Source organism: Trifolium pratense, linkage group LG5 (assembly GCF_020283565.1).
Source record: "Trifolium pratense cultivar HEN17-A07 linkage group LG5, ARS_RC_1.1, whole genome shotgun sequence".
NCBI classification, from domain to species: Eukaryota; Viridiplantae; Streptophyta; class Magnoliopsida; order Fabales; family Fabaceae; genus Trifolium; species Trifolium pratense.
The window spans coordinates 12,493,231-12,515,686 of record NC_060063.1 but is presented as its reverse complement, the minus strand read 5'-3'; the positions used below and the strand labels follow the sequence as shown (position 1 = coordinate 12,515,686).

The 22,456-nt window shown below is 36.1% G+C and overlaps 1 protein-coding gene across 1 annotated transcript; it reads left to right on the top strand.

Annotated features, from left to right (window-relative positions):
• Positions 1 to 14,074: 14,074 nt before the first annotated feature.
• Positions 14,075 to 19,860, top strand: LOC123882873 (WD-40 repeat-containing protein MSI4-like). Its single transcript, XM_045931516.1, has 15 exons — positions 14,075 to 14,483; positions 14,582 to 14,645; positions 14,822 to 14,908; positions 15,355 to 15,417; positions 15,855 to 15,920; positions 16,020 to 16,094; positions 16,305 to 16,380; positions 16,492 to 16,693; positions 16,953 to 17,034; positions 17,683 to 17,756; positions 17,914 to 18,025; positions 18,134 to 18,208; positions 18,318 to 18,394; positions 19,073 to 19,172; positions 19,492 to 19,860. The coding sequence occupies exons 1-15, from the start codon at positions 14,206 to 14,208 to the stop codon at positions 19,606 to 19,608; spliced, it is 1,548 nt and encodes a 515-aa protein (XP_045787472.1). The 5' UTR covers positions 14,075 to 14,205; the 3' UTR covers positions 19,609 to 19,860.
• Positions 19,861 to 22,456: the final 2,596 nt, after the last annotated feature.

Below are 22,456 nucleotides of genomic sequence, written 5' to 3'. Positions count from 1 at the left end.
TGCTCTGATGATTTGGATGTCTGTGTTCAGGGGGAGTAGTAGTAAATCTGATTATGCTTGGTATATGCTTATCTCCTTGATTAATGTCCAGCCAGATGTTGAGTGATCAGTCTGGTATGTATGTTCGTGTGAAGTGGGAATTTATTTTTCCTCTGATGTTTTTCTGAAGACTGTTTATGCTGTCTGAAGGAGTTTATTTCTCCTATCTTGAATCCACTTTGAGAGTTTATTTCTCTTAGTTTTGATAAAGCTATGTGAGGCTAGATGTGTTTAATTCCGCTGATGCATGCCTCTGATATGAGTTTATTTCTCTGATACTCTGTGGTACTATGTATTTTGCTCCTATTCTGTGGTACTGACTTTATTTGTCAGAATTTATGGCTAAAAAGGGGGAGTAATATTTCTGATGTGCATGATGTGATGAAGAATGATATAGCATCTAGTATAGCATCTGTATGTGTGTATGGTGATGTGCATATTTTAAGGGGGAGAAAAATTTACTTTCTGCTCTGGGTGATGTGCATTCAAGAACTTCAAAAAGCATTTAAACTTGTAGCATAGGGCATGATCATAATCTTATAACCATAGAAATATGGAGGATTCATCGTGCTTAGTCATAATCATAGAAATATGGATGGCTTTTATGCTTAGGATCACAATCATGGAAATATGAGTGATTTGGGTCACAGTCATAGCAATATGGGTGACTTAGTTAGTTACAGTCATAGAAATATGAGTAACTTTTACATGCTTAATTATGAATGCACAACATGTGTGTCTAATCTGAAGGTCAACAGATTGATGGCTAGAGTTGCACATTGAAGATAGAAGACCAAGATATTTATCTGCCAAAGATTGTTTTAGACAAAATTTGCCTAGATAAAACCTCATCTAATGCATGCTTTATGTACTCTCTTTCGGCTACTTGGAGTGACTTTCTCATCTCTAACCCCTTCTCCGTAGCAGACAAATGTCTGTTGAGTTATTTTGATCGTCTTTTTTGTTCTTCATAACTTTACTCTTTCTTTCAGCAAAATCACATAAACCGACATACCAATTGTAGAATACTAGAATGTAAAAGTCACCCCAAGATCCATAAAATGGTATCTCATTACTTCTTCGTTTAGTTGTTTAAAGTCAATCTTCGTGACTTCTTCCAAACAATTAACAATATTAATTTCACTAAAAATACACCCCTCTACACCTTGTGTCCTACCGTATTCTGCATCATCTACATTGTCATCACCAACTTCTTCATGCACTTCATCAGACAACGCTAAATTTTCCATTCCCTAAATAAATTGAAATCTATTGTTACATTTTTTTAAAATATAAATATAAATTTAAAAAAGTTAAATTTGCGTTAAAAGACATACCTGAGATGATTCAACTTCATCATTGACCGAATTAGAACAAACTTCCACCATTTTCAGCTTTAGGAAATCAAATAACCATATCTAATTTTACAATTTCTTTAATTGTCTGAAAAAATACAACACACTTAATTAAACCAACATTCTACATAACCCATAACAACAATAATTCTAGATTCCAATTTCTTAAAATATACCTTGATTCTGAAAATCTACCTTTCATATTTGACAACAAAAATAATACGAAATAGAAGAATCACTGAGACGAATCGCAAGAAAACATACCTCTATTCACAAACACACCCATCACACGAAAACGAGTCGACTCATTGAGATTTCAGAAATTGTTGATACATTCTTGAACGACTGAATGATTTCAAGAAGAAATTTAGTTTAACTTCCGTATTTGAAGAGAGATAGAACTAACACAAACTTTTGTTTTAATGGGTAGTATTTTTTAAATAACAGAAATGACAAAACCCAATAACAATTGCTTACAACTATATTTTGTTTTTTTAAAATAAATCTTAATTGAGAAGAAAATAGCTGTATTTTGTTTTTTAAAATAAACCTTAATTGAGAAGGAAATATTATGTTGTCGTATGTATTGCGCATGAGAATCTTTTACCGGATCAAACTAAAGATTTCAGGTCATTTACATGGGTCCAAGATGAACAAATTCATCTTTTTGCCCAACCTAAACGGACCCACCCTTAATTTTGTCATCTTTGTTAAAAATTACAGTGTCTTGTCTCTTCCTTTATACTCCATTTATTTTACTTTACTTATATTGAAATTTCTGGCACACAGTGGACAGGTGTTGCTCAAGGTGTAGCAACACTTGTCTGTTGTAGACAGATGTTGTAACTGGTGCGCCAACACTTGTCTATAAACAGAGCAAATAACATAAAACAACACAAACAGTAAAGTAAATAACACACGAGAGTTGTTAACCCAGTTCAGCCTAAAGCCTACTCTGGGGGATACCAATCCAGGAATGAAGTCCACTATCAGCAGTATTACTTCGAAGCTAAACTCACCCGTTTACAACTTCTCACTTAATCACTACCCAATGACCCTTCTACCTAGGAACTCCTAGATATGAGACCCCGTCCCAATTCCCACCTTAGCAACACAGACAGCGCTGCTATTCTATTCCACGAACACAACAGGTGGAGACACACTCCTAAGAAACTAGGATTCACTCTTGCTTAAAAGCTTGCGAGTAAACCACACAACACAATAGAACAATCTCCGTACTTCAAAGCTTAGGAGAAGTTCACACTTACAACTCAATAACACTCAGGTCCTAAGCTTGCATCAATGAGACACAAGAAAGGCTCACAATTAACACTCTAAAATCCTAAAACACACGCTTTGTAAGAACACGATTTTAGATGCTTGAAACCATATGCTTGCCTTCGTATTTATAGCAGTAGAACGACTTGGGCTTCAAGACAAAATTAGGGCTTCTAGAATTGCGGCAGCAGTGATATATTTCTGAAAATAATAGTTATATTTTTGAAACCGCAAAAATATATTTTCCAAAAATATAATTCCTTTGGAAAATAAAACTAGGGTTTGGCTGCCTCATGAAACACATTAAACACGTGCGCCTTCTTCTGTAAGAAACCTTGACATAATTCTTCAAACAGATCTTCAAAAGATTGAGTAGAAAATAATAACATCCAGCTGGCGCGCGCAGAACAGAGTCTGGTGTTGTTCCAAAGTGTAACAACATTTGTCACAACACTTGGGGTCAGCACACTTGTCTCAACACTTGGCTAAAATATGTTTTTGCAAAATGTAGCCAATATACAAAAACCCAACAATCTCCCCCTTTGGCAAATTTTGGCTAAAACAATATTAGACCAGTATATAGAGAGATACAGTATTACCTTTCCTTCGATTCAACATGATCACACAACTAGGAAAGAAAGTAACACATAATAAAAACTACTTCCAGAAGAGTTAAGTAGTATCAGAGGCAATGCAACAGCGGAATAAAGACAACTAGCCTCATGGAACAACACAAGAGAGAATTAAACTCCCGTAGTAGATGCTAAGAAGTAGGAGAAATAAACTCCTAATAGTTTAACGCGCATCCATACATCATAAGAACAACAGGGAAAAATAAATTCCCATAAACATCTGAGAAAAATAAATTCTCAGTCATAGTGGATAGTGGACTCATTAGTCAGGTGCCATAACACTTGGCACAACATTCGTCATCAAATTCATTCAGGCGATCAAGAGATAATATCACTCACACTCCCCCTGAATTCATACATACACACACCAGATAGAGAAAGAATATTCACTACTCCCCCTCAGTACATGCATATTACTCACACTCCCCCTCAATACGAGCATACGAACAATAGCACAAAAACAGTCACCAGATGTGGGAACATCTGTCTTCACATTTGTCACACACACATACTACTCCCCCTTTTTAGCCACAATTTAGACAAACATTATGCATAGGAAATAGAAGTGTCAGGGTGCAATTATTACAGTCCATAGAGCACACACAGGTGCTAGAAATCCAGGGCCTTGCCCATAAAAGGAACAACAAAGAAACACCAAAAGTACATTAGTAACAAATATAAGGAAACATCAGAAATCAGATTGAAGAACTTTCATCAGAGTCCTCCATCACATCCTCAGAACCATCCTCAGACTCACTAGCCTCTTTTCCTTCTTGTCCATCTGGCTCACCCTCAGCCATTTCAGCAGCCTCCTCAGCCTTGAGTGCCTCAATCACACGGTCTATTTTCAGCTTCCTGGCCTCAAGAGCTCTGCTGGTCTCAGTCAAGTCTGCAATCATCTGCTTCCTAGAGAGTACCCCAGTCTGGACAGATGTGCCAACACCTGCTGCAGCATTTGTCCCATCCAGCAGCCTCTGCTCAATCACCAACACCCATTTCCTTTTGCAAGGAACATCAGAACTTCTTAGTATATCTGGGTGTTGTTCAAGTATAATATTGCATAGCAGAGTGGGAAGAGCAACTGGTTTCTCAACAGCATATGTTAAAGCATGACTCAGAGTTTCTTGAAAGAAATATGCACCATAGTCAAATTTGGCTTTTGTGCCCACAGCATAAATGAACTTACCCAATCCTCTTGCTACATCACCTGAGTGGGTTGTAGGCACCCAATTATGTGCAGCAATCCTATTCAGAACAGCATAAAATGGAGAGAGGGAAGTTGCAGCCAATTTTGCCTTGCTTGGCCATACCTTGATCTTGCCACCTGTGAGGACCTTGCAGACCTCATTGTCTGTGACTTTCAGAGGAGCCACTTCTTCAGAATCCCTTTGCAAATATTGGTTGATCACAGTTGGAGAGAATTGAACACACTTTCCTCGAACAAAAACCTGCCTGTATTCAGGACTTGCTGGATCATTACAGTTTGCAGCCACATTAATCAAAAATTCCTTGACAAGCCTGTCATAGCACTTGTCCAAACCAACCACTGTTTTCATCAAACCTGCATACTCAAGAGCTTCAACAACAAGAGGACATTCAAGAATATCATCTTTCAAATTTCTTTCTAGAGCCAGCCTCCTGTGATACACAAATTTCCACCTTGCAGAACCATTTTCCAGATGAAATGATATATTGTCTAAAGGAGCATAGGGAACTGTTTGAGGGATCTTCTTCCTTCCTATACTCTTCCTAGATGTGCTGCCAGATGCAGCAACATCTGTCTCAGGTTCAAAATCAGAATCACTAGTTGGTGGAGCCTTCCTTTTCCTAGTCTCAGTTCTAGGAACCACCTTACTTACAGATTTTGGAGGTCCATATAGGGGCTTTTTACCAGTAACTTTTTCAGCCCTAGATGGTTTGGGTGTTTGGACAGGTGTGTTAGTAGCCTCTACAGTTTTTCCAGCCCTACTTCTAGTCCTCCTAGCCACACTAGCTTCAGAATGTGCAGGAATAGCCTTATCACTAACAGTAGTTTCATTTTCATTAACAATTATTACCTCAGGAGTTTCATTCACAACTTTATCAGGAACAGCTTCTTTATCAGTAGCCTTAGGTGGGGGACTCTCATCAGACTCAGAATAGTCCACCAGATTTTCTTGTGCCAAAGATGTGGGAACATCTGGCACCACATTTGGCGCAGCGCCATGTGTTGCAACATTTGGCGCAACATGAGTCTCAGGAGCAGTTTTCTTGAGAGACTCATCAGCAACAGCCTCATTGGTCTTAGTGGAAGCACCAATATTAGCATCAACAACAGTAGGGGGGTTAGGAACAGTTTTCCCCAATTTTTCAGACATAGCAGGGTCCTTTAAACCTAGGGTTTCAGCAGGATTTTCAACATTAAGACCTAAATTAACAGAAGTCTTACCAGATGTGTCAACATTCTCTTCTGCAGGATTAATGACAGGTGTAGGAGCATCACTCGATGGCAGTGGATCATTATATAGTTCAGACATTGTATAGGCCCTTCTCGATTTAGTTCGCGATTTCTTGCTCTTCTTCTTCGTTTTCTTAATTGAAGAGGAGGGAGATGAAGGAGTTGGGCTTGTTCGTGATGATTTTTCCTTCTTCGCAACTGATTTTCTCCTCATAGTTGGACTTATGGAAGGTATGGTGGTGAGAGGAACAGCATCGATTACCACCTTTTGTAGTGATGGAGTAGCATCTGTCTTTGTTGGTGAAGATTTGGCGGAGTTAGACATGATTTGGAATTGAAGTTTGCTGAGAAGAGGAGAAGTCAGAGAAATGTTGATGAGGAAGATAGAGAGTTTTTGAGCGTGAGAGAGAGAAACGATGAAAAGTAATGATTGTGGTTGATGGAGGTTGTGGGAAGTTGAATGAGAACTTCCTTGATTAGCGTGTAACTTAAAGTGATGAGAGGTAGTTACACGCATTGCATGCTGTAACTGCTATTTGTCTTCAAAAAGGCAAATTCCAAGTTTGCCTCTTAAATTTTCAAATTGACTTGCATCCAACGCTTTAGTAAAAATGTCTGCTAATTGTTCTTCCGATGCAATGTGCTCAAGTGTAACAATTTTTTCTTCTACAAGCTCTCTTATAAAGTGATGACGTATGTCAATGTGCTTAGTCCTACTATGTTGAATAGGATTTTTAGAAATGTTTATAGCACTAAGATTGTCACAGTAGAGTGTCATGACATCTTGCTCCACACTATACTCTTTCAACATTTGTCTCATCCATAACAATTGAGAGCAACTACTCCCAGCTGCTATATATTCTGCTTCAGCTGTTGATAGAGACACACTATTCTGCTTCTTACTAAACCAAGATACTAGATTGTTTCCCAAGAAGAAACATGCACCAGAGGTGCTCTTTCTATCATCAGCACTTCCAGCCCAATCTGCATCACAATATCCAATTAAGGTAGAATCATTACCATGAGAGTATAAAATTCCATAGCCACATGTTCCATTGACATATTTGAAGATCCTCTTTACTTGAGTCAGATGACTCATCTTCGGTTCAGATTGATATCTTGCACAGACACCAACTGCAAACATGATATCAGGCCTGCTAGCTGTGAGATATAGCAAGCTCCCAATCATACTTCTATAGAGACTTTGATCCACATCAACCCCTTTCTCATCTTTGGTAAGCTTCAAGTGTGTAGGTGCAGGTGTCCTTTTGTGACTACCACCTTCCATTCCAAATTTCTTCACAATGTTTCTTGCATATTTTTCTTGAGAGATAAATATGGTGTCTTCCATTTGTTTGACCTGAAGACCTAAAAAATAAGTTAGCTCACCTACAAGACTCATTTCAAATTCAGATTGCATTTGATGCACAAAATGTTCCACCATTTGTCGCGACATTCCACCAAACACAATATCATCCACATATATCTGAGCTATCATTAGCTTCCCTTTCTCTTCTCTTACAAACAGGGTTTTATCATTACCACCCTTCTTGTATCCATGGCTGACAAGGAATTCAGTCAATCTTTCATACCATGCTCTAGGGGCTTGTTTCAATCCATAGAGTGCTTTCTTTAGTTTGTAAACATGGTTAGGAAAGCTTGGATCTACAAACCCTTTTGGTTGCTCAACATATACCTCTTCATTTAGATAGCCATTTAGGAATGCACTTTTTACATCCATTTGATATAGCTTGAATTTTAAAATGCATGCCACAGCCAAGAGTAATCTTATGGACTCCAAGCGAGCAACTGGAGCAAAAGTTTCATCAAAATCTACTCCTTCTATCTGGGTGTATCCTTGTGCTACAAGTCTGGCTTTATTTCTAGTAATATCACCATTTTCATCAGTTTTGTTCTTGTACACCCACTTTGTACCAATAACATTTATACCATCTGGTCTAGGTACTAGATCCCATACCTCACTTCTTTTGAACTGAGTTAGTTCATCCTGCATAGCATTGATCCAGTATTCATCAGTCAAAGCTTCTTTAACATTCTTTGGTTCAATCTTTGATATGAAACATGAATTGGAGATTGCTTCTTTTGATCTTCTTGTTGCAATTCCTTGATTTGGATTTCCAATGACAAGTTCCAGAGGATGATTCTTCTGTGTTCTAGTAGATGGTCCCTTGGTTGGTCTAGGAACCTCTGTAGTAGATTCAGAATGTTGATCAGGTTCAGGTTCAGTTTGATCATCATCAGGTGTTGGGACAGGTGTTATGACATCTGTCTCTTCAGCTGGATCTGCACTTGTTGTATCACTGTCATCAACAACAACATTAATTGATTCCATCATAGTTCTTGTTCTGGAGTTAAAAACCCTGTACGCTCTGCTGTTGGTTGAGTAACCTAAAAATATCCCCTCATCACTTTTGGGGTCTAATTTTCTTCTAGGTTCTCTATCTGCCAAAATATAACATTTTGACCCAAACACATGGAAATACTTCACAGTAGGCTTCCTATTCTTCCATAATTCATACAGTGTTGTAGCAGTACCTTTTCTTAATGTTACTCTATTGTGAATGTAACAAGCTGTATTCATGGCTTCAGCCCAGAACTTGTAAGGAACATTTTTGGCATGCAACATTACTCTTGCAGATTCCTGTAAGGTTCTATTCTTTCTTTCAACCACACCATTTTGTTGAGGTGTAATTGGTGAAGAAAATTCATGAATTATTCCTTCAGCAGCACAAAAATCAGCAAATTTAGAGTTTTCAAACTCCTTACCATGGTCACTTCTGATTCTCACAATACCACAGTCTTTCTCCTTTTGAAGTTGTACACAAAGATTTTTGAATTCTTCAAAAGTCTCAGATTTTTCCCTAATGAAATTTACCCAAGTATACCTAGAGAAGTCATCAACAATAACAAGAACATATTTCTTACCTCCAAGACTCTCAACTTGTATGGGCCCCATCAGATCCATATGTAGTAACTCAAGAACTCTAGAGGTGGACAAGTGTTGCAACTTTTGGTGCGACACTTTGGTTTGCTTCCCAATCTGACATTCTCCACAGATATTGCCTTCCTGTATCTGTAAGATTGGTAGTCCTCTGACAGCTTCTTCTGATATGACTCTCTTCATGCTCTTCAGGTTAAGGTGTCCTAATTTTTGATGCCACAGCTTAACCTCTTCATTTTTAGCCAAGAGACATGTAGATACATTACCTTCTTCAAGAGGGATCCACAAGTAGCAGTTGTCTTTTGATCTAACACCCCTCATAAGGATGTCTCCTTCATTATTGCTGACCAGACATTCATTTTTTGTAAAGTTGACTTTCATGCCTTGATCACATAGTTGGCTTATACTGATTAGATTGGCAGTTAGTCCTTTTACAAGGAGAACATTTTCAAGTTTTGGTAGACCATGGTCAATCAGTCTTCCAATACCTTTGATTTCCCCCTTTGCTCCATCTCCAAATGTCACAAAACTTGTGGCATAGGATTTTATTTCTTTCAAATACTTTTCAACACCAGTCATGTGTCTGGAACAACCACTATCAAAGTACCAGTCTTCTTTTGATGAGGCTCTGAGTGATGTATGGGCAATCAAACTTTTCCCACTGCTTTCAGCTGTATACTCCTTGGTATTGGTTGCATCATCTTTTTGCTTCCATTCCATCTTTGTTTTAGTGATGGATTGATCAGATTCTTGTGGAATTTCACTTGGATAACCATACAGTTTGTAGCAATAAGGCCTTATGTGCCCCTTTCTTCCACAGTGATGACATCTCCATGAATGGTACCTGCTTCTTGGTCTAGGTATAAACCTAGGTCTCTGACATCTTTGCTGATGTGGTGCCACATGTGGCAACACTTGTCTCTGCTGTCTAGGAGACAGGTGTGACGACATCCTGTCATGCATTTTTGGAGACGGTTGTTTACTTATCTCAGGCATATATTTCCCTTCTTTGTTGTAATCCATAATCCTATTAACATTTTTGTATTCATACCCAATGCCTGTTTTGGATCTACTAGGAGCAGGCAAAGTTTCCAGGATTTCATCTAGATCACTTCCTTTGAATAGCCTAAGAACATGCTTCTTTAAATTCTCAAGATGAGAGTTTAATTCAGTTACCTCTTCATTCAGATGGGCTATCTCAGTCAGTTGTTTGATCTTGTCAGCTTCTAAGTTGATGATAGTTGCCTTCTGTTCCTCAATGATCTTTAAACTATCTTCCCATTTAGTACTAAATTCAGAGATTCTTGACAAATTAGCAGCTTTCTCAGTTTGCAACTTAGTGATTGTCTCTTTTTGCTCTTCAGAGACTCTGCAGACTTCTGCACTCTTCAGACACAGCTTTTTATATGATTCAGCAAGTTCATCAAAGGTTAGTTCTTCTTCACATGATTCAGTGTCAGATGTGCAAACACTTGTCAATACATGTATAGCTTTTGCAGTATCGGCTTCTCCTTCAGAATCTTCATCTGACCAAGTTACAGTTAACCCCTTCTTTTGTTTCTTCAGATAGGTTCCACATTCACTTCTAATGTGACCAAACCCCTCACATTCATGGCATTGAACACCTTTATTTGGAGCTGATTTCTCATCTGTTACAGGTTTTCTGAAATTCCTGTAAGTGTTGCGACCAGTGTCAGCTGCACCTGTCTTAGAGCGTTTGTCCATTCTCTTTAGCACCTTATTAAATTGTTTTCCCAAAAGAACCATTGCATCAGAGATGCTTTGTTCAGATTCTGTGTCACTCAGTTGATCTTCTTCCTCAGCATTTGAAACAAAAGCAATACTTTTGTTTTTCTTATCCATCTTTTCATTTGTGGCTACCTCATAGGTTTGTAGTGAACCAACCAGTTCATCTAGCTTCATATCTGTGATATCCTTTGCTTCTTCTATAGCTGTGACTTTCATGTCAAACTTCTTAGGTAGAGACCTGAGCATTTTTCTTACCAGCTTTTCTTCAGGTATCTTTTCACCCAAGGCATCAAATTGATTGTCAAAATCAAGTATGGTCATGTGAAAATCCTGAATGGTTTCATCATCATTCATTCTTAGATTTTCAAACTTAGTTGTTAGGAGTTGTAGCTTAGACAGCTTCACTTTAGAGGTACCTTCATGAACAGTCTCAAGAATTGTCCAAGCTTCCTTAGCACAGACACACTTTTTGATGAGTCTGAATATGTGCTTGTCAACACCATTATATAGCGCATATAATGCTTTTGAGTTTGCAAGAGCAAGCTCATCTTCTTCTTTGGACAATTCTTCAGCAGATTTCAACTCAAGAGTTGGTTTACCATCTTTGTCCATCTTCACAGGTGGAGTCCATCCTCTCAGAATTGCCTTCCATGTCTTGCTATCAATTTGTTTTAAGAAGGCCATCATGCGGGACTTCCAATAGTCATAGTTTGAAGCGCCAACCAAGAGAGGTGGTCTGGTAACAAAACCTCCTTCTTTGTCCATCCTTGCCAGAAACGATTTCCCTGGAGCTCACCCTAAAATTCAGAACAGGGTGCCTGCTCTGATGCCAATTGAAATTCCTGGCACACAGTGGACAGGTGTTGCTCAAGGTGTAGCAACACTTGTCTGTTGTAGACAGATGTTGTAACTGGTGCGCCAACACTTGTCTATAAACAGAGCAAATAACATAAAACAACACAAACAGTAAAGTAAATAACACACGAGAGTTGTTAACCCAGTTCAGCCTAAAGCCTACTCTGGGGGATACCAATCCAGGAATGAAGTCCACTATCAGCAGTATTACTTCGAAGCTAAACTCACCCGTTTACAACTTCTCACTTAATCACTACCCAATGACCCTTCTACCTAGGAACTCCTAGATATGAGACCCCGTCCCAATTCCCACCTTAGCAACACAGACAGCGCTGCTATTCAATTCCACGAACACAACAGGTGGAGACACACTCCTAAGAAACTAGGATTCACTCTTGCTTAAAAGCTTGCGAGTAAACCACACAACACAATAGAACAATCTCCGTACTTCAAAGCTTAGGAGAAGTTCACACTTACAACTCAATAACACTCAGGTCCTAAGCTTGCATCAATGAGACACAAGAAAGGCTCACAATTAACACTCTAAAATCCTAAAACACACGCTTTGTAAGAACACGATTTTAGATGCTTGAAACCATATGCTTGCCTTCGTATTTATAGCAGTAGAACGACTTGGGCTTCAAGACAAAATTAGGGCTTCTAGAATTGCGGCAGCAGTGATATATTTCTGAAAATAATAGTTATATTTTTGAAACCGCAAAAATATATTTTCCAAAAATATAATTCCTTTGGAAAATAAAACTAGGGTTTGGCTGCCTCATGAAACACATTAAACACGTGCGCCTTCTTCTGTAAGAAACCTTGACATAATTCTTCAAACAGATCTTCAAAAGATTGAGTAGAAAATAATAACATCCAGCTGGCGCGCGCAGAACAGAGTCAGGTGTTGTTCCAAAGTGTAACAACATTTGTCACAACACTTGGGGTCAGCACACTTGTCTCAACACTTGGCTAAAATATGTTTTTGCAAAATGTAGCCAATATACAAAAACCCAACATATATGATTTAACTTCAACTCTTAAAGTACTCGTTTACAGAATTTAATTGCTTTGATAAATAATTTGTAAACTGTGTTAATAAGAAAAATAATTAACTTTCAAAAATTGTGAAACACAATTCAAAACTGTCTTTCTTAAATTTCATCACAAAGTTAGGTTCTCATTTTTAACCTTCATAATGGTACAAATTCTATTTAATTTGAAGAAAATTATTTTATTTATTAATTTTTTTATATAGTGATTACTACATTCGTCCTTAAATATAAAACCCTCTTCATATTTTTCTTTGTCACCTTTTTATAAGACCACTTTCAAATTTTCAAGGACAATAATTATTTTTTTATCAACAAACCCCTAATTAAAAAACATATTTGTCTACAATCAGTAATAAATATTTTAGAAGAACATTAATTCATTCTCTTTCTTGAAACATAAAATTGTAAAAACAATACTCCACAACCCACTTTTTTAATCTCTGTAATTTTTCAATGAAATCTTATAAATTAGGGACGAAGGTAATATTAATTTTCATCTGAATTAGGTTTATCTCCGATATATTTTTCTTACATAATTTATTTTGATTAAATCTTTTATTACATTATAAAAAAGTATTTCTACCAAAAAAAGTTTATAAAAAAAAATTGAATCCTCAACATTAATATATGATTATACATTTGAAATAGGGAGGGGTTATGATGCATAAATAATGAAAATTGCTTAACGCACCCCCCAAATTGCTTAGCGCCCCCCATATACTTAGCGCACCCCTAAATTTTTCGCGCGCCCCCAATTGTTTCTCACGCACCCCCCCAATTTTCTCGCGCACCCCCCAAAACCATTTTTTTTGGAATGGTTTCACATTAGATGTACTTATAAATTATAATGCCAAAACCATTTTTACTGTCAAATGATTTTAGAGGGTTGTAATCCAAAACCATTCGGCTTGTGGAATGATTTTGTGTGTTATTTATGTTGGGGGTGGGGGGGCCGCTTAGCAATTTGGGGGCGCGCTTAGAAATTTTGGGGGCGCACAAAGCAATTTGGGGGGTGCGATAAGTAAACTAGAGGGCAATAAGCAATCTGGGGGGCGCTAAGTAATATGGGGGTGCATTAAGCAAACTGGGGGTGCGCTAAGCAATCTGAGGTATTTATGCATGGTGTGCATAAGCAAGGCTTATGCACCATAACTTATGCCTTTGAAATATAGAAACTCGGTTGATCTCCATCCAACAATTAAAAAAAAAGTAAATGGTTGTTTATCTCTTGGAAAGTTAGCGAAATTTGATTTACCTGCGTAATTTTTTTTCTTTTCTGTTTACCCCCCTTGTAATATGAAGATTATCTCATTTTGCCCCTTGAGTGGATAACTAATTATCTGACTGTGCATTTTTTATGATGTGGCATGCACACGTGAAAAAAATTTAAATTTATTTTTAATTTTACGTCAGATAATTTATTATTAAAAAATAAATTTAATTTTTTTCAAATTTGCATGCCACATCATCAAAAATAAATAAAAAATAATTTTTTTCCGCGTATACATGTCATGTCATAAAAAATGTACAATCAGATATCCAGTTGTCCACCTAAGTGCAAAATGAGAGAATCTTCACATATTAAAAATTAACAAACTTAAATCTAAATCTTACAAAAAAAAAAAGCTTAAACCTAAACCGTCGAATATTAATCAAACAACTAGCAATAACCTAAAAAAACTTAAAAAAAAAACTCACGCACCGTTTAAAAAAGAAAAAGAACTCACCCATAATTTTGAAGTGGAAATAAATAGAGGGAGAGAGAGAGAGAGAGAGAGAGAGTGTAACAGCAACACATCGAAAGTAGCAGAGAAAGAACTGAGTGAGTGAGTGAGTGAGAAAAATGGAGACTCCTCCTTCAACACAAGGTGGTGTAGTGAAGAAGAAGGAAACAAGAGGTAGAAAACCTAAACCAAAGGAAGACAAAAAAGATGAACAACAACAAAATGTCAAATCACCAAGAGAATCGAAAAAATCACAACAACATCAACAAAATCAACAACATCAACAACAACATCAAGCTTCTGTTGACGAGAAATACACTCAATGGAAATCTCTTGTTCCTGTTCTTTATGATTGGCTCGCTAATCATAATCTTGTTTGGCCTTCTCTCTCTTGCCGGTTTGTTTTTTGTTTCTCTCTCTAGGGTTTATGTTTGTGAAATTTTAGGGTTGATTTTGATTTTGATTTAATTGATGAATGTTGTGATTTTGTAATAGTTGGGGTCCTCAGCTTGAACAAGCTACTTATAAGAATCGACAGCGATTATATCTTTCTGAGCAGGTGAAAGATTGAATTTTTATTTTTCGTTGTTGTTGAAATTGATTTAAAGATTGATTTTTTTGATTGATTTTGTTGTTGTTGAAGTTGGGTTTTGGTGTAATGTGGATTTGTTGATGTGGGTAATGGAATGTGAAGAAACCCATTTTGATTTTTTGATTTTTTTTTTGTTTTTGTAGACTGATGGTAGTGTTCCGAATACTTTGGTGATTGCGAATTGTGAGGTTGTCAAGACTAGGGTTGCAGCTGCAGAGCATATTTCTCAGGTGATTTGTTTATTATTATTTTTTTTTGATTTATTGTTATTTGAATGTGATGTGATGTCATGTGATTTTTTTTGACAGTATGTGATGCCATGTGATGTTTCTTACCTTTTCGTAGTTTCGGTTTATATTGTTTAAAATCTATGAAGTACCGACATAGACACTATATATGAGATTAACACATTGACATTAGTTAAGTTGAGAAAATGGAATAGTTGAATGTAGTCACCATGTTGGTGTTGTCGGTTAAGTGACAATATTTCAATTTGAAGTGTTGGTGCTACATAGTTTAAAATCTATGAAGTACTGACAAAGACACTAGACACGTCATTAACACATTGACACGTGTAATAATTGAGAAAATGGAATTATTGAATGGAGCCACACATGATGGTGTTACATAGTTTAAAATTCAATTAATGTGCTAATGTTTTTATCTTGTTTTTCAGTTTAATGAAGAGGCCCGCTCTCCATTTGTGAAGAAGTACAAGACTATCATACATCCAGGAGAGGTATAAATTTCGAATTGACATTCTGAAAAGCTGATGCATTTGAAGCTTATTTAAAGTCAGTGTTGTTAAATAGCAGCCATAGGCGCTATATCTCTATGGCATATCGGAATTTAGACAAACTGCTATTGTTCTGCAATATGCTACTTAGTACAAAATGTTTTCAAATAGAGGGTATAGCGGCACTATAGCACTATTGCGTAGCGGAATTTTACAATCCACTATTTTCCACTATCTGAGATTGACAATGTTGCTTAAAGATAAATGAATAATAACTTCGCTACCTAATCTGCCCTGGATTTGTTTTGGAGATTTGAACAAGATTTTGTTCATTAATATACGTTTTTAAATGGTTTATAGTATTGGTTTGATTTGAATATATCATTATGCTGGTGATTTTTGGTATTCATGTTTTCTGATCTGATCTTTATGCTTTGTAGGTGAACAGAATTAGAGAATTGCCACAAAATTCCAAGATTGTGGCTACTCACACGGACAGCCCTGATGTAAGAACTTTACAGTTTTCCTTTCTGTTGTTTTTATTATTGCGAAGTTGTTTGTTTGGTGGCTATTTTGTTCCTTAATTGTGACTCTTTAAATATCAGGTTCTCATTTGGGATGTTGAAAGTCAACCTAACCGTCATGCTGTCCTTGGAGCTACAAATTCTCGACCTGATTTGGTATGCCTATTTGACTGTGCAGCGTGCACTAATAATTCGTAACATTCTTCCTTCTACAAATTGAAGCAAAATCTACAATTTGAATTATATGGATTCCATCTTTAGTTCCCTCAAATCGTCCTATTTCAAAAAACTTATTCCTATGTTATTGTTTTTATTTGTCATGGTTGATGCTTCTTTTGTTGGTATATTCATAGAGCTTCTTTGCAGATATTGACCGGACACCAAGATAATGCAGAGTTTGCTCTTGCAATGTGCCCAACTGAGCCCTATGTGCTTTCCGGAGGTTAGCAAACTTGTTTGTTTTCGCACTAAAATATTAGGATTTGAAATCCTGGTTCATTCATTGTTGAGGACGTGGTTACTAGGTATCTGAAAAAACTGAGTTGCATTGCAGGAAAGGATAAAACAGTGGTGTTGTGGAGTATTGAAGACCATGTAACATCTTCTGCTACAGACTCCAAATCTGGTGGATCCATTATCAAACAAAAATCTGGGGAAGGTAATGACAAAAATGTTGATAGCCCTTCTGTCGGACCAAGAGGTATCTATTCTGGTCATGATGATACTGTTGAAGATGTGGCTTTTTGCCCTTCTAGGTATGTTGTTTACCCTACTAAGTAGTTTCTTATTTACGTGTTTTTTCTTTATTGAAGTCACTATTCTCATTTTGTTTTTCACGTTATTATGAACTTACGGTGAAATCTAGGTCACCCTCTATTCTTTCCGTTCCTTCAACTTCATATTATCCTTTGTCAATGAGCTAACTGCTCCTTTTTCATCTATCTGCACTATGGATTTAATATGTAATTTCCGGGATGACCGTATCTTTCTGACATCAGTATGATCATGCTGTAGTGCGCAGGAATTCTGTAGTGTTGGAGATGATTCTTGTCTCATATTATGGGACGCACGTGTTGGCTCAAGTCCTGCGGTTAAGGTATATGATTTATACTTATGTGTTTTAATTTGCTTTCCTTTATTGTTGATTTAATATAACATAAAAGAGGGTTGTTTTAGGCTGTTGGTATTGAACGTAAAACTTAGTTGAATCTTTATGGCAGTGATTGCCGATGTACTAATAGTTCTGTTAGGTCGTTGCCAGTATGCAACATGCTGTATGACTTAAGTACAATGTCAAATAAGAGTCGTAAAACGTGGACAATTGCAACAGAAGATAGAAGTTATTACTTTTTTTGAACAATAGAAGTTATTACTTAGTAGTGTCATAAATTGTGGTTCTCATGTAAAAGTGTTTTGAAACTGGAATAGATCTAAGTTAGCAAAAGAAGACACAACTTGCATTTTGGATTACCATTTGTAGTGTGTAAAATCACATTTGAAAATGTAAATGTGATTTGGTATGTGTTATAACATGTTTACTAATTGTATACCAAAATTGAGTTTGCATCAAATTAGATTTGGATTGACAATATTTTTGTCCTAATTTGATGTTATGTTACATTTTTAACACTACTTGCATACTCATTAATAGTTACACATTTGAACGCTCTTTTCATACTGTGTCTGTGTAACAAAGTAAAGGGTCATTATATTATTGTCTGATTTTTCATTATTTTGGCGACAGGTTGAAAAAGCTCACGATGCTGATCTTCACTGTGTTGACTGGAATCCCCATGATAATAATCTGATTCTTACTGGGTATGCTCTTCCATTCTATATGTCTAAATATCACTAATCGGTTGTTTAACAGCCTTTAGTTGTAGGAGTTGTTTCCGTTGATGCAGTTTATATTTCAATATATGTTTGGTTCCTATCATATGACGTCTGTGTTCGACTTATAACCATGTCACTTCAGGTCTGCGGATAATTCTGTTCGCTTGTTCGATCGTCGTAATCTCACCTCCAATGGGGTTGGATCTCCCATCCATATATTTGAGGCTCATAAAGCTGCTGTTCTTTGTGTTCAGGTGATTTCAGACGCACTTTTTGTCTTCTGATAATTCTCCACGCCTTCTGGCACTATAGATATTATGATAATGCCGCAGAATATGCTAATAACAGTTTGTTTAATTCAGTGGTCTCCAGACAAAGCATCCATATTTGGAAGTTCAGCAGAAGACGGTCTCTTGAACATTTGGGATTATGAGAAGGTGCAGTTTCAAAATTGAATAGTATTTACTATTTTGCTTTGTGTTTTTGCCACAACAATAATAATTTACCGCTAGGTGTCAATTTTTTATACTTTTGTTTTGTGACCAGGTTGGTAAAAAGATAGAGCGAGCTGGAAAAACAATAAATTCTCCTGCAGGGCTGTTTTTCCAACATGCTGGTCATAGGTATGAACCTACTGTGACTGTCACTATGTTTAACATAATTATACTTTAATGTTAATCATGTAAGCCATCTAGATCTGTAGCTGAAGGATTACTTCTTAACTTGATTGTTAAACAAATTTTTCTGACTCTTAACCTGTTTTTTTGTTCATCCGATGTTTCTCCTAGGCTTCTTACACCTGTTAGGTTTCTCTGTCTCTTATGTTGTCTGATTCTCTATATTTAACATGTTCATCTGTAATGCTCCACCATATTTTGATATCAACTTCATATGAAGTCCGAGAGCATCAATTATAATTGCATAAAATATTAGTCTTTTCAAAATCTTTATCCGCGATTTGCTCTAAACATAGTCTTGCTAGAAACTGTATATTTAAGATGTACCTGTCAAAGGCTTACAATACCAATTGATGAATTCCAGTAGAACAGATCTCTTTAGGTAACATCGAACATCGATCTAATGGTTTTCTTGCATAGCATTGTGTCATCCTCAGATTGCTTTGATTTGACTGTTTCTCCTTGTGCGTTGTCTATCCGATGTTGTGAAATGTCAAAAAATATTGGATTTGTTGGAGTTTGTATTAACTTTGTTGGTCAAAATATTTACTACTTCCCTTCCCCCAACCTTATTATTATTATTATTATTTTTTTTTTTTACACGAACTTCTTATTTACTTGCAGAGACAAAGTTGTTGACTTTCACTGGAATGCATATGATCCATGGACAATTGTTAGTGTGTCCGATGATTGTGAAAGTACTGGCGGAGGAGGAACATTGCAGGTATGTTAAATAATTTTCCATGTTTAAAGTATAGATAGTAATTATCCAATTTTCATATAATTGAAGTCGCTATTGCCTACTTGTGGCAACAACGACTTCAATTAAATAGAAAATCCACTTGTATATTTAAATATCCACGTTTGGTTACTTTTCCCTCCCTTTTAAAACGCAAATTACCTAAACAAAGTCATCCAAACGTTCACATTCAAACTTGAATTGTGTTCAATAACGTTTTATCAGCATTTTCCATTATGAAAATGTTTTTCGGTCGTGTTAACATAAATTATTTCGATTGATTCATTCAAATTCATTTATGCAGATATGGCGCATGAGTGACTTGCTTTACAGACCAGAGGATGAGGTTTTGGAAGAGCTGGAGAAATTCAAAGCTCATGTGGTGGCTTGTGCTGCAAAGACCGAGAAGGCCGAAAAATGATTTACTTCGTAGACAATGAATTGTAAAAACTTATGGTGTGGATGTTTCATAGCCATTTTAGAAAACACAACATGTAATTCTTAGTTCATATGGCTCCATTCTCAGACAGAACATGATGCAGGTTGGAGATTTGAAATGCTTAGGCTCATTAACTCGAGACATGTTCTCTACTGTAAGCAAATCAGATTAGCTTATTTATCGTCTAAATCTTGTAGCGTATGACTATATGATCAAAGTAGAGTTGTTTGGTAATGATCCTTCTTTCTCGAGTTTTAGAGCGTTTTTCATTAACCTGTTAGGCACGAACTTTACTAAGCGCAAAATATAATGAAAACAATACTTTCAAAAACATGAGCGACATGATGCGAAATTGTTAGATAAGATTGAAACGTTTGGATCCTTCTCTATACCAATCAAATTTAACAACTCATAATGATGCTTAATTTTGTTGTATATAAAGAGCTTTGTAGTTTCATTATAAATATTAAATTTTATTGATTCAGCTGCCAATAAGAGATTTTATTTTCTTTTATAATATTTCAGAACTGTTTGATATTACAACAAACAACTTCAAATGTTTGTATTTTTTGTTTTGTTTTGGTAGTGCAAATTCCTATAAAATTACAAAGTATTAACATGTCTAACTTATCTTTTTGTTTTGTTTTGGTAGTATACATTCCTTGAATAAAAAGAGTGGACATAACTTGTTAAGACTTAAAACAACCCTAAGAATGTAAGATTCTTTACCTTACATTCTCGAAAACACACCTAAATAATTTATTTATTATTTTGCAATTGAGCTGGGGATCGAACCCGAGATCTCTAGTGTAACACCCAAACCCTTTATTGTCTTTATTATGGCTTTAAAAAAATTTCCTTTTCAAAAACGACGCAGCAGATGGAATAAAGTTCTAGACTTAAGTCAAATGGTTGATAAATTGTTGGTTCGAGATATTACACTCCTCTTTACAAAAATAATACTAATGTAATTAATTAGTAAAACTCGTTTATACAAATTATAGAATTAAATAGTGTATTTATTGATTATACAAAACAACCTAGACAAGGGACTCTATATACATATAAAACCCCTTATTCCCGTGTCACAATCAGAGCGAAGCTTCGCCGACGATTCAACATCGATAAACACATAACCTGTGAAATCTGGTCCCAAACCAGTCAAATACACAAAACGGAGAGTTAGATAAACATAATCAAAATATACAAGTGTAAGTAAACGATACTTAAACACTTCATCAAAAATCATGCATATTCTAACTCATAGATATACTTCATTAATCTTATTTAATTAGAAGTTACAACCTAATTATACTCACACTTCATTAATAAGCATACATCATCAATCTCATTTAATTATAAGCTACAAGAAGTTATAATCAAATATCAATGATAATCCATAAACATCAAACATTGCCAATTAAGTGTCACATATCAATTATCACCAAAATGTACCAAACATATAGTTTCACGTCGTCTCGGACAATACCAAAACATCAACAATTATCACATAACTCAATTACAAATAGGGATATACATAAAGTTCCTAATGTAATCTAACACCACAAATACATTGTTCAGATTATGGTCATGACGGACCATGCGTTGTTCATTTTATAGTCATGACGGACTCTGCTCCTCACATACGGATTAACAATCAACATTTACCAAGTACGTGTCAAACATTATTTATCATAAAATGCACACATAATCCCTAATGCAATCTAATGCTTCACATTCATGCTATGTCCTCTAGACACCTCTAATGCATGTGGTACCATCTTCTTTATTAGAGTATCTCACCTCTAATATCCTTCTTTATCGGATAAATATAATCCGATATCCTTCTTTATTGGAATATCCAATATCACATATATTCATGAATGCATGTATGTATTTCATGAATTCACTCACAATCAATAGCATTAAGCTCTTCATTTACTAATGTGGAACACTATCCAACATTACTTCTTTATTAAGATAACACTATACCTTAATATCCTTCTTTATTAGAATAACATACTCTAATATCCTTCTTTATTAAGTTGATTAACACCTTAATATACTTCTTTGATATTTAAACAAACATCATCAACAATTATCAACACATACAATGCATTTACTCACATTTTTTAACACAATACTAATAATATAAGTAAAGTGTATTAAGCATGCATTTTATCATAAAACAAACTCCGGAATCGGAATCTACGCGAAAAATCGAGTAAAATAGGTTCCGGTTGCATAAACCGTCAATAGGTCAAAAGTCAACGGTCAACCCAAAAGTCAACAGTCAACACAGTTCAAGTTGAACTACGCGGGGCGTGAAAGGTTCACGCTGCGCGTGACACAAGGCTACGCCGCGCGTGGAGATGATCACGCTGCGCGTGATAAGAATCATGCTACCCGAGACGACCAGCAACATTTCCAAAAGGATCACGCTGCGCGTGAGTGCTGAGGAACAGTCACGCTGGGGGCGTGAAAAGTCACGCTGGGCGTGGTAGATCTGATGTTCTTCATGTTCATACGAAAAATGGTCCAAAACTCACTTATTTGGCCCCAAAACCCCATTTTACATGTTATAAAACCCAAATATGTTTGTTTTCATGTCTACTACACATACATAAACATACAAGAACATATTGATTCACAGATCTACTTCAAAGCACGTCATAAAGTAAGAGATCTATACATTTTACTCAAAACTCATAAAACACATTGTTCTTGGATCTAAGATCCACAAATTCCCATTTTTACCCATTACATTCGTTCATACAACTTGTTAAGAGTTTATTAAACATGTTATGATCAATAGATTTCACTTTCATTA

Bases quoted from the DNA above. Each gene is read 5' to 3' on its own strand.
- LOC123882873 (XM_045931516.1), top strand. From the start codon at position 14,206: ATGGAGACTCCTCCTTCAACACAAGGTGGTGTAGTGAAGAAGAAGGAA. The intron at 14,484-14,581 runs GTTTGTTTTTTG...ATTTTGTAATAG, and splicing joins TGGCCTTCTCTCTCTTGCCG to TTGGGGTCCTCAGCTTGAAC. The intron at 18,209-18,317 runs GTGCAGTTTCAA...TTTTGTGACCAG, and splicing joins ACATTTGGGATTATGAGAAG to GTTGGTAAAAAGATAGAGCG.